Genomic DNA, 13,335 nt, shown 5'->3' on the forward strand with positions numbered 1-13,335 from the left:
AGGTTTGGCATATAAATGTGACTCAGATGATAAAAATCAGTTTATGTGCAGTTAAACAATGTACAATCGGAACAAGTTGAATATAAATCACGGGGTTCCCCAAGAATCTGTACTTGGTCCCAAATTATTTACACTAAATAGCAATGATATCTGCTGTTTCTTTGAAGTACTTACTTAAAAAAGTTATGTTTGCTGTTCACACATTATATTGTTCCGAAGAAAATCTCGAGCAGCTTCTGACTACTGTGGAAAATGAATTCAATTTGTTAAAAAAAAAAAAAAAGTTTGATGCAAATACATTGTCGTTGAATTTAAATAAGTTTCTAATCTTTGGAACGTATCAAATTAAACATCGTCAACTCTATTGAAACAGACAGGGTAAATAAAATGAAATTCCTTGGTATTGTTATTAATGCATAATTACCGGTATGATGGAAAAATAAAATAGAAAATGTTCAGAAAAATATCTAAAACTATCGGTATTCTTTATAAAACCAAGAACCTCCTAAAATTATACACATTATACTGTTCATTATTACTGCCATACCTGACCAATCGCATAACAATATGGGAAAATACATATAAAACAAATACTGAGACCATCTCCAAACTCAAAAGTTCAAGTTAGCTAGAATCCACCAATCCTTTATATATCAAACTAAGCACTCTCAAATTGTACGACGTCGTCAAATTTAAAACAGCACAAATAATGTACAAAGCATAATAACCAACTTTACCACAGTATTCAGAAACTGTTCATGTGCGACTCACTTGCGAGTTTAAAAATGTAGCATCACAAAATTGGATAAATCAAGTATATATAGGAATAATATGGAGGCGCACATTTAATTAACATGTGAATCAGGTATAAAAAAGTGTTTGTTCTACTTTGAGATCCTTTGTATATAAATCTACTAGTGCAAACATTTGATATCGAAACTAAGGGGTAGGACTAGATAAGAATTCTACTTCTTCCTACTCCATTTGAACATTTTTTTCCCCTTTCTTTCTTGTAGTCTTAGTTTTTATCTCGTCATGTGTTTATATATTCAATCACTCAATCAATACAATCCACAATGTGCTATTTTGATCGCGAAATGAATCCAAAAAGAAAAGTGCAACATACAAAAGATCCCTGGACCAGACCCAGGACCAGGACAATGCCCTCCTCCAGGCATTTAAGACGAGCCCAATCCAGCGAATTCGCTGGACGCTTTGCGGAGTGTCCAGAAAGTAGATGTCCACAACTCAGACTCGAACGGGAGGAATCGTCAACTTCCATCTCTGGCCCGTGCAATGCCGCATCAAGACCCTGTAGAAATTAGTCATTGGATCGACTGCCACCTCCAAGCAGCGCCCCGTTCCCAAGTTTCGGACCGATTTGCCCTGCGTAGGGAACAAGGTTGACAGAGAGAAGCTCAGTTTTGAGGCAAACTTTCTGACCTTCTCAAATCTGACATCACAAGAACAAGGTGTCACCTGAGTGAAATCCCATTTGGTCTGCGTGATGTCATTCGCCCTCGCGCAGTCTACAAGCTGCGGTCTGACATTGGGGGGAATGTCTGCCAGGCAGCGGGTGTCTATGAAGCTGTTGCCCAGCGGACCCAGGAATAACCGTTTGTCTTGTGTGTAGCGCGCCAACTGCAGCGACAACATGGAACGAGGGCATGTGAAGACCAAGATAAACAAAAAAAAAAACAAAAAAAAACATGCACACTTAAAACATACTGGGCTGTTTTTCGAACTGACTGACTGTGTCGCTGCGGATTTTGAGCAGATTCGGTTACTTTTACCCAAGGTGGAGCTAATCATTTGACCCAGTGGACTGGGTTGAAGATTGGATGTGGGCGGGCTGACGAGCTGAATCTGGTCGCCATTTTGGAGTGAACTGAACTTGAAATAAATCCATATAAATATCCAGGTCAGGGTGAACGTCGATATCCGGTTGGGTTCCAAGGCAAGAAAATAGTAATTTGCCCAAAATAGCAACTTCAAACCAAAACAGCTGACTTCCTTTTCAATTTGGAGCACTGGTGCTTGCGACTTTTTGATACGTCCCGTGAGGATAGGCATTTCCATCCAATTTGATTTTGAATGGAGAAACTGATATTGGGGGCATTTTTTTCTTACTCTCCAGGGGGTGATACTCAAAGAATTTGCTCCAAAATAGCTGCTTCAAAACAAAATGGCTGACTTTTTCTATTTGTCGCATGATTTCTTGAGACTTTTTGGTGCATCCTGTCAAAATAGACATGTCCATCCAATTTGGTTTAATTAGTAAAACTGGTGTTGGGGCCTGTTTTTTATCCACTTACTTGTATTTATGCTTGTATGACGAAGACAGTGGTGGTCTCATTCAAAGCAGAAAGACGATCACTTGCTTTAATTTTTTTTTAAACAAATGACTCCTATCAAGGGAGTGTTGTGTTGTTTTCTTAAGGAAGGTGCCCTACCTGGGGAATTGAGCCATGGCACTCGTAGAGGATGGCGACATGGTTTTGCTTTTCGCCCTGGTCCAAACACAGGTTGGAGGCGTTGAGGTTGTACATCTGAAGTGACAAATAAACTCATTCTTCATCTTCAAGCCATCAACAACACAACAACAGCAAGACATCTACAATGACAATATTCCCCGAGATGTGACCCCCCAAAATAAATTACAGGAAGGCATCACTAGAAAAAAAATACAGGACATTTGATATTTTTATTGGAAGTGGCCATTTTAGGCCAAATCTGCTTCGTCACACCCAACTGGATTTTTTTTTTTTTTTAGTTCAATTCCCAAAGTCATTTTATACAGCATAGAATTTTGTAGAAATCTCTGCTTAGTAGACAGACAAAAAAAAATCAGGAAGGCATCCTAAAAAAAACAAACAAAAAAAAAACCATGCAGGCCATTCGCTATTTTTATTGGAAGTGGCCATTTTAGGTTAAAATAAAAAATAATTCAATTTCAACCCCCTATGCCAGTTTGACTAATTAACAACAATTTGGTTGACATGTCTAACATGAGTGGACCCACAAAAAAGTCTCAAATGAAATGCCACACCGCCATTTTAGTTCAATGTGGCCATTTGGGCCATTTCCAAAAAGACAGACTAGTTCTCGAGATTTAATTTGTACCAAATTGGAAGCACATATTTTCGACAGCTGGACACTGAACAGAGATGTGTCGACTCACCATGCCATACAAGATCGTGTTTTGGTGAGTCCTCATCTGAGGGTAAATGTTTTCCAAGTACCACTTGAAGCTCTTGCACTGCAGTTTCTTCCTGAGTTCCACCCTCTCAGTGATGTTTCCATAATCGATACCGTGACCCTGGAGCAGATATCGGGTCAGGTTGGTATTTCACACACACAGCATCACTTCGAACAATTTGAAGTATTTTTGGCCATTTTTTTTAAACTCCTTATTAGCAGATTTCTTTTATTTTTTGGTCCCAAAATAATATCCAAAATAATTTCCCTTAGATGATTGACTTTTTCAGACTTGAACTTAATTAATTGGGTCTGATCACAACACCCTGCAAAGAAGTCTCAAAAGGCCACGCATGAAAAGACGCAGGAAGTCTGTCAGTTTGGTTTGAAGTGCACATTTTTAGGTGTCCTTAAAAGACAAACTTACCTCGCAGATTTTGCTCTCAAATTTGAACCACATATGCGAGCCGGATGGATGATTTGTGGGTAATGTTTGATGATTTATTCTTTTCGGTCTTTGACGAGCATAAACTTAAATGCTATTGACCGTTTTCTTTTCTTTTTTTTTTTTTTTTAAATCAGCCCAAAGTCACCTGGAAAGGACGCTGGCATACCCGGGCCGCAACCCTTGTGAGGATAAGTGGTGCCAAGAATGGAATGGAAATGTGGCAGGGTCATTCACAACCCTCTTCTATGTGGTGTGTGAGATTTACGAGACATATTTATGCTCGCTTTACTGGGACTTTAAATGCATTTGTTTAGTTTATGAATAGCGCAGCATCTTGCTTCTCAAAATCACAATTGTTCACTTGGTGATAAAATCACACAGTTTGGTAGATTTGTCGGTGGATTTGTGTCAGTCAAACGTGCATATTGGGGCATCAAAAAAAAGAAAATAGAAAATAAGCCCCCTCGTGGCTAGAGCAGGCATTTGTTTAGTCATTACAGCAACAAATAAAAACTCCTAAAAAGTGAGAAATGTTGGGATAAAAGGTTTTAGTGCATTTTAGCGAACTTCAACTGAAATTCCACCTCAAGAGTAGTGTATTTGGATTATATTGCATGTGTGAGCGTTACCTGCAATGGAAGGTTCCAGGCCATGTAGAAGTTGGGCTTGTATTCGTCAAACCAAACCTCGGCCACGCGAATGCCATTACGCCGCATGAGATCCGCCAGGGAGGTTTCCAGGTAAGGTTTCTTGAAACGCGTGATATGAGCCACGCGGGAGCATGGTATCATCTCCATGCTGCCACCGCACATCCACACCTGCAAATTATTACAAAAAAGATGGCCGACGACTTTTTGTGAACATTTGTTGATCGACTGGGGTATTGCGTTCCTGTGTGCTGGGTTTTAATGCCTCATCTTACCTGTTCTGTTTGACAAGGAGGAGCATTGAGTGAATGTCGACTACAATACGTATAATTTTGTGCTAGCCACTGGGTAGCTAGCTTTTGAAGTAGCCTCTAGCTCCTTAGACTGGCTTGATATGGCATATGCTATCTTGCTTGTGAAGGTGACAAAAACGAGCACTGAGTGAACGTCGATTACTACGTTCAGCTGTTGTGAAAGCACTATATAAATAAAGATGAGTTGAGGTGAGTGCAGTTAGCTTTTGGTGCTCGCTACTAGCTAGCTATTTTTATTAGCCACTGGCTTGCTGGCTGGCATATGCTTTTCACATTTTTGCCCCATCTTGTTTGTGATGTTGGATAAGATGCTGCCTGGACTGAAGATCTAGACTACTACATTAGCTTCTAGCGCTAGCTGCTAACCAGCTAGCCGCTGCTGTATTAGTGTCCTTAAAGTTATTTTGGGAGGGGCGGGGTGGTGAAACTATATCAGATACTAACCCGGATGCCCAGTTCTACGTTTTCTCCTCCGTAGATTTCCAGACCAGGATCGAACAGACCCACCTCGCCAAAGAAGACCCGGTCCACCAAAAAGGAGCATCCAATCATGGCGGGAGTTCTGTCACATGACCCCAAAAAACAGGTTTAGAATGATGTGTTCTCTAAGACATTTCACCATGACGTCAGACATATTCAAATTCTTTCATTTGTAATATCTGGTGGTGCAACCACAAACAACAAGTTTTTGTCATGGTTTCAGTTGAGGTCGGTTGTGGTCAATCAGTTTTCTTCCATCTGGAAGTACCCCTAGCACCTATTGTTTTTGCTGACATTATGAAAAGGCATATTGTGGTTTACATATCGTGACCCGGGCCAACCTCATGGGTGCAGTGTCATCCTTCAGGTCTTTCCATGATTGCATGGGGTTGATGTATTTACACCACAGCTGCCAATTGTAGCCGTGGGCCGGCTGTCCATAGGGTTCAAACCCAAAGTTGTCGTTCTTGATGTTGTCAATGGCAGGCAAAACGATCCTTGTGCGGTCCTCCTTGATCCGGGCCAGAACTGGCTCAGCCCTGAGTGGAGAGCAATCACACGGCTTGGTTAGAATTTCAACAAACTCTTCACTGTAATGAAGAATCTAAGGGAACAAGGGAGGCGTCTGTATTCATTTGTCTTCATAGGATGAGACACATCACACCTGATAGACCGTTTGCGTCCCTCGTCAAGTGCTGCTCTTTAGGTTAGCAACACAGTTCCGATGGGCTACAGTTCCTTCCCGTACAAAGGAGGCATTTATTAGACGTAGGCGTTTTTCATTACCGTGCCTCTTTAGGGACTGCTGTTTTGGTGAGCAAACAAATTCCAATGGGTTAGTCTTACTGTTTTAAAATTACCTGGTTTGTTTTTCTGATGGAACATGGGAGATTTTTTGGGGGGTCTCAAGTGGGTGACTTAAAACCTTGATCACACTTTGGACCCGTCTTGGAACCTCTTGACATGTCTGTGATAACTATTATTGTTTCGGTTTACTATATATTACTGTTTACGACCTGATTTTTCCTTGATGGAACAAGGGAGGCACATACAGGGAGTGATGGTACACAAAAGTCATTTGATGGCCTCACCAGAAGGGTGTGAACTCCACGTGGGCATCAAAGATTCCCGTCACCTCGCCGGTAGCCAACTTCCAACCCTCGATCCTGGCCCGAATAAGACCCTCCCTTTTTTTGTTCCTGATGATCTTGACCAGACCAGGGTAGCGCTTATTCACATAGTCCTCCAGCGGTCCTTTCAGTTGCTCTGCAACACAACACCAAAATAGGAGCATCATCATCTCCTTGGCCAATCTCAGCGCCCCCCTGCTGGCACCAGATGCCGCTACAAGAAGAACATGTTATATTTCCATGGAAATCAAATGGAAATATTTATCATGCTTGGATGAGATAGTCTAACTCTCACTTTACTAACACTAGTAGTAGCATTTAATGCTCATGAAGTATAATTATAGCAAAGGCGTGATGGTCATGAAAAAGAAGACAAACTTGTCTCTCCGGTTGGAAATTGAAGCATGCTGAAGCAGTTGAGAGCATGTTCACAAAGTCAAGCATACCTCAAGTAATGAGGTGTATGTCACTTTACCTCCGCATGTTGTCATCTGCCATCAGAGACTTGGCATGTTGTGTGTCGGTTCGTGATCACTGTTTTTACACGTAAACTCTGGACAGGACACTTCCTGTTCTGTCTTGTCCCAACCTTTTACATCCTATCATGACCTATTTGCCACTGGCTGCCCTCCCTTGTAGTAGTTTTTGAATGTAGTACTATGAGGCTCACTTCCCCTGTCCTGTTCCGGGCATTCCCATCCTCTCTTTATCTGTCCTGTACTCTCCCATACTATCCTGTCTTGTACTAGTTGCTATCTGTTACTTAGTACCCTAGTACTGCCTGGATCACCATCTCACTAGTCCTGTCCTGTACCTTCTGGCCCTATGCTGTCCTCTTCTACTTGCGTCTGGTTGCATGCCTTCCTCACAGGATGTAGCACTGATTGACTCACAAACCCGTTCTCGCCTGTCCTGTCCTGTACCATCCAATCCTATTGCTTCTTGTTGGGTCCCTTCCTCACAGGTTGTAGCACTGCTTGACTGTTTATCAGTGTCCTGTCCTTTTTTGGCCCCATCCTTCCCATCCCAGCCTGTCCCATACCATTCTGTCCTAATTGCTACTCGTTTGGTCCCTACCCCACAGGCTGTAGCGTCTGCATTACTCAATAGCGATGTCCTGTGCTCTCTGACACTTGCCTTTCCGGTCTACATATGGATAAAAGTTTGATTAAAAGTCGTTCCGCGATTGACTTTGGAACTGTATTGAATTGGACAGCGTATATCAGCTTGTGCCTGACACATGTTATGGCGGGCGGACATTTTGTTATTGGCAACTGAAGTATCCATATCCTGTTCGTATCCTTTATGACCTTAAAGAGACAGGGATTGGGACACAGGTATAAAAAACATTTGCGGGCTTCAATTGGTCTAGAAAGGTTTCTATGGAGACACGACTCTCTTTACAAACCGGATCAAATCTTATCAGAAAATAAAGACATTGTTCCGGTGAGCTGAGATTTTAGGGTTCTCTCTCATCTGTTGCACCATTTGACTTTGGTACTCTGTAAGGGGAAGTATTTGTTTGTCCATACCATTGCTGCTGAAGTCGTCGACAAGGATGATTTCCTTGAGCAGGTGGGCTGGCGTGTGATTGACAGCTGAGTGGATGGAGCGCAGGATGACCGACATAGCCTCGTTGACAAAGATGAAGATGAGGCTGACCTGGGGGAGATCTTTCGGGTAGGTGTACTCTTTGCATCTGCACACAAACACACAAATATGTAAACACATATTTAATGGCCCACATGCAGTGTGTAGCCAGAATAATTGGCTCACCTATCCAAATAATCTGAATCAGTTGTTCCAATGACTTCCATGGCCGCCGGTGTAAACTTTACAAACATTTGTGAAGGAATTGGTCGCTCTCAGGAGCTCAGTTAATTCCAGCGTGGAAGTGTGATGCTATAAATCAGACACTTTCTGCCGACTCATTAGCTCAAGGACAGTGCCCGGATAGCTTCATAGAATGGGTTTCCATGGGCGAGCACCTGCATCCAAGACATATATCTCCAAGTGCTAAAACGCAGGATGCTGTGGTGTAAAGAACGCCGCGACTGGACTTTAGATTACGGGGGACGTGATCTCTGGTGAGATGAATTACACTTCTACATCGTCCATTAGATGAACGAGTCAGGGTTTGATGATTGCCGGGAGAAAGATACTTGTCTGACTGGATTTGGAACAAGTGTGAAGTTTGGTGAAGGCGGGGATGATGGTGTGGGATTGTTTTTCCGGTGCTGGGTTTGGCCCATTCGTTCCAGTGAAATGGATTCTGAATGCTTCAGCATCCCAAGAGATTGTGGACAATTCCACGTTCCCAACTGTGTGGGAATAGTTTGAAGCCGGTTCCGTAGTGTTTCAACGTGACAGTGCATAAGTACACAAGCAAGGTCTATAACAGGCGTGGGTAAACTACGGCCCGGGGGCCTCATGCGGCCCGTTAAACGTTTTAATCCGGCCCATCGAACTTGAAAAAAATTAAATGAATAAACCTTGTTAAATACTGTGTTTTTTTCAAAGACATATATATATTGTTGTAATGTTTTTGTTCACTTTCATTTCAAATTAAATGTTTTTTTTTCTCAGATGAGGTGAGGTTACTAAAACACTCCATCCATCTGCTCCTGGTCCGGCCCCTCTGTCAAATTTTAGAACCCATTGTGGCCCATCAATCAAAATTTTTTCCCACCCCTGTTCTATAAAGACATGCATGGCAGTCTGGTGCGGATGACCTTGGCTGATCTTCACATCAGCCTTCAATGATGATTATTGTGACATTAGCATTTGGAGCAAACAACAGCATATTTTAGCGTATTTTGTTTAACTTGGAGCAGACAATTACGTTGTACATGCCTGTTGCTGTTTTTTTTTTTTACATGATTTAAATGCAAAAAAAAATAATTATGTCGATGACCTATCACAGCATTGAGACTGCATATTCATAACATAACATTGGCATTTTAAGCTAACAACAGCATTGCATAATTTTTACAGATCAGAACTTCGCCGTGAAAAAATAGGTTCTGTGTGGATGACCCCATCGCTTTTTAATGGCATGATGTTAGCATTGTGCTAACACCTGGATAGCATAGCATACAGGGTCATTTTACCTCAGAGCAAAAAAATTGCTACCTTCATGTTAGTAGCAAAGCGTTAGCATTTTTAGCTAACAATAGTAAGCATTCGTTTAATAGGAATTAGTGGCAATAAAAGTCCTTTGTGCACATTGGAGCACTTTTATTATACTAATATTTTATATGTATTTATTTATTGGCAACCACATAACGTTTGCCCTCACATCAGTAGGATGATGTTAGTAGTTTTAGCGAACAATAACAGCATTATTTCATCATTTTCTTTCAGTGGCGGTGGCATACTCACTTTTTGGGTCTGAAGTCTGGAATGTCTCGGTCCAGAGAGATCTTGTCGCTCATGATGGAATTATAGCCGTAGTTATCCTTCATGATTTGGGCATTTTTGCTGTCTTTCGGGGACAGCGTGAAGGGAACACCATCCGAGCCCGGAGCATCAAATCCCTCAATCAAGCCCAGAGGTTTGGAAAGACCTGAACATAACACAACCATTGTTCAGTTATCTGAAAATCAGGGCTCACTCTAAATCCTGTAAGACCCAATATTGTAACACGACATCGCCTTTAGGACGTTTAAAATAGGGTATGCAAATGTTGTTGTTTTTTTTTCAAAAACTAATTTACATGGGTGTATGTACCCCGTCGATTGTTCTCGCAATGATTTTGATTAGAAGAAGTGTTAAGAGGTCCGGTCATCTGGCCGGGAAGTCATCCTTTCGGAAAATCTCCAGCGGTGTTCATCTCCTAGTTTCAAACAACTTGGATGTTCAAGATTTTAGTCAGTAAAATTCCTTGCCTTTTGTTTTGTTCACTGCATTGTCTTGAACGTGTCATTTTGGACGTATTGAAATGTTGATTATCATTTGCATTGACATCGTGATACTTTGATCACTGCGCTGGTAACATTCCAGGCAGGTTGCATCCTCTCTAATCTTGATACATGCAACACTGAAGAGAGGGTGACTATCTTCAGGTGCCGAGATGGCGGCGTTGGTGAGTCCTCTACAAAAGAGGTCAGTCGAGCCTACCCAAATGTTTGCAAAGACGCATTTCACGTTTCCCAAGGTGTACATAAAGTAAATATTCTACTTAGTGCGGTTTGAATAAATTAATATATTCATAAAACTATGATGATGATTTTTGTGCGATTATTACTCATAATAAATAGGTACTATTAAGGGGCTAAAGTTGAAATCCACCCAGCATGTAAATGCTTTAATAATGTTCTGTATATTTTGGACAGACTGTGATTCCAAAATGGAATTTCTGCTGTCACTAAGTCCCAACGTTGCAAGAATATAAAATTTTTAAATAATTTTAGATTAAAGTTAATTCAACGTTTGTAGTACATAAAATGGCGACTCGCTTCAGCTCATCAGCAAGTCCAAGTCCAAACTTCAGCTCAATTTGTTGGGTCAACATAATCAACCAAACCTTGGGTAAAAGTAACCCAATCTGCTCCAAATCCACGGATACCCAGCAAGTGGGTTTGGAAAACAACCCAGCATTTTTTTTTAGAGTGTAGCCAAAAAAATGAAGTTCACGTGACCAGAAAGTACTGTCAGGATTGTTTGAGTCCTACCGCTCAAGTGTTTGAACACAATGTCCTCCAGGTAGCGGAGCCTGTTCTCCCGAGTGTCCTGCACGCCATCCCCGGTCCTCTCCAACTCAAACATTTCGTTCTCCAGTTCTGGCTCAGCCACTGGCCGCAACTGCGGCCTATTCACCACCTCCCGAAGAGCGGCCTTAACTCGGCCCTCCGAAGCCGAATCTTGTTGCTGTGTTTGTCTCCATTTGTTGTTGAGCGAGAGAAAAAATATTACCGCAAGCCCCAGGATGTTGAGCAAGAGTAAGAGCTTCCATTTTCTCCACTTGAAACCCATGACTAGAAGGCAGCAGCGACGTGTGTGAAAGCGAACAAACTGGATGAGGTGTGCGTCATATGGTCAGGTTGTCTCGTACACGCCTATGTTATTAACGTCTAATTAGCGGAGAAGCATTGTCTGGAGAATGACAAAAATGAGGTGATGCCACGCCCATTAAACAATACTTGAAGTCAAGTTGGATGAGCCAAGACTGCTAAAATCATTACAGTCAGCAACGTTTATAATAAACAATAAAACAAAATCCACGATATAGAGCCGAGGGTTATGGTAATATGAGCAATATGACTTTGATTTTTGAATCAAGCCAATCGTCAACCAAAAAATGTTATTGTCACAGCCGCATATCCCGCGCCTAAACACTTTGATTGCTTTGTGATTGGTCCACAAGACCAGTGAAATCGGTGGGCTTAGGACAAGATGGATTCTCTGGGTTTTGTGGACTCAAAAATCCCGCGAAAATTCATCTTGCATATCGTAGGCATCATCTGATGGAAACTTCGTATGTCCAAATATGGTCAAAATAATTTTATTTCACAAATTGATACTCATAGTCCGTTCCCACTTCATCTGTAATTTTTACACAATTTTAGCCAATTTAAAGCAGTGAATATCGCAAATACAAAAAAAAAACGAAATTGCTTGGGAAATCAAACAAGCTGGCTTTTTTTTTTTTTGTTTTTTTTTTTACTTTTGTAAAGTTGTGATTTTGACAACTATACAATGATTCCACCCGACAGTGACGATACACGCAACAAATGGACAAATCACTTTTTGAAATGAGAGGCCTGTAAAAACGGTTTGTTCAAATATGATTACAATTATTTGAAAATGGCAATTGATAACAAAAAAATATGCATCGTTTTTAAAAATGAAGACAAATTACAATTGTACTCAAGCAAAGAAAATTTGAAGTCGATGCACATAATTTGCCTTTGTTGCTTGTTGTCCGAATATGGTAATTTTTTTCACAAATCGATACTATTGGTTTGTCCCCACGTTATTAGATTTTTAAACATTACACAGGTCAACAAATGTTTAATTTTTTTTTTTCAGAATGGCAAATAAACCTTTCTAGATGGCATTTTTTTTTGCGCTGGCTCTGAATTTTCCCTTCATTTCTTTCTCTTGCACACCAGGTTTTCCTGATAAGAACATCACACCAATAATTTGTAACCCAACCGTCGTGGGTAAGAATAATAATAATAATAATAATAATATTCCCTTTATTAGTCCCACAATGGGGAAATTCGAGATTCGAACCGAGGCCTCCTGGGGAGACTGGGTCCTGAACGCGGCGCCTTAGACCACTCGGCCATCCTGGTGGTGGGGCGGAGAGAAACATTCGTGATTGTGGCTGAGACGATCACACTTTAATCAAAGACCGACCGCCTCAAAGTGTACTACACTACGCAAATACAGACTACACTATAAGATTCCAACACTGACAAAAAGTACAGATCTTGCTTAACAACTTAAATAACATGGTGAAAGGGCGACACCTTGTGGCAGCTTTAAGCCACTACCTTACAAATATAATGTGGATTATAATACTGCATTTATGAATCAAAGGTTATGTTCAGCAACCATTGGAATTTGATTCAGAAACGCATCTGTGAAAATATTGTACAACTAATGTTTTAAAAAAATTGATTCTCTAACCAAAATTCATCTTTGGCTCAAAATGTTTTGCAACTCAGTGTAAATCCTTATTTCGTATGAGTCCAAAATTATTTTGTACCAATCAAGGCCTCTGTAAATGTACGTTAGTTAATCCGACAGCTACACTGGCTTGAGAATGGAGCAAAAACAACTTGCAGCCCTTGGAAAGCGGAGCGAGGTGTGTTTTATATCATTTATATTGTTCATTTGATTCACAATTTCTTTTGGACAGTTTTGTTTGATACAGCCTCGCGCGGGTTGTTAATTGCTGCATGTGAATCAATATGTTTTGACTTGATGTACTATCCAGTGTAACTTGTTTGTGCTTTAGAACAATTGCTTTTTGACTTTTTTTTTTTTTTTTATAGTTTTCACGGTGATTCGTTCTTGAGGCCACATTGTGCAACTGATGCGTGATTGTTCCCATAATCATGCTTCAGTCAGTAAAGAACTAATGCAACCGTTTGAAGCTCGCCGACTCT

The 13,335-nt window shown here is 41.0% G+C and overlaps 1 protein-coding gene across 1 annotated transcript; it reads right to left on the bottom strand.

Annotated features, from left to right (window-relative positions):
• Positions 1–353: 353 nt before the first annotated feature.
• LOC148333410 (polypeptide N-acetylgalactosaminyltransferase 17-like) lies at positions 354–11,191 on the bottom strand. Its single transcript, XM_088300469.1, has 11 exons — positions 10,891–11,191; positions 9,599–9,782; positions 7,750–7,916; positions 6,179–6,353; positions 5,429–5,626; positions 5,052–5,169; positions 4,276–4,464; positions 3,182–3,319; positions 2,454–2,549; positions 1,480–1,641; positions 354–1,386 (listed from the first exon to the last, which is right to left on the bottom strand). Exons 1-11 carry the CDS (start codon positions 11,189–11,191, stop codon positions 1,249–1,251), a joined length of 1,866 nt encoding a protein of 621 aa, XP_088156595.1. The 3' UTR covers positions 354–1,248.
• Positions 11,192–13,335: the final 2,144 nt, after the last annotated feature.

Source organism: Idiotropiscis lumnitzeri, chromosome 7 (assembly GCF_059441095.1).
Source record: "Idiotropiscis lumnitzeri isolate Australia: NSW breed Sydney's pygmy pipehorse chromosome 7, RoL_Ilum_1.0, whole genome shotgun sequence".
Taxonomy (NCBI): Eukaryota; Metazoa; Chordata; class Actinopteri; order Syngnathiformes; family Syngnathidae; genus Idiotropiscis; species Idiotropiscis lumnitzeri.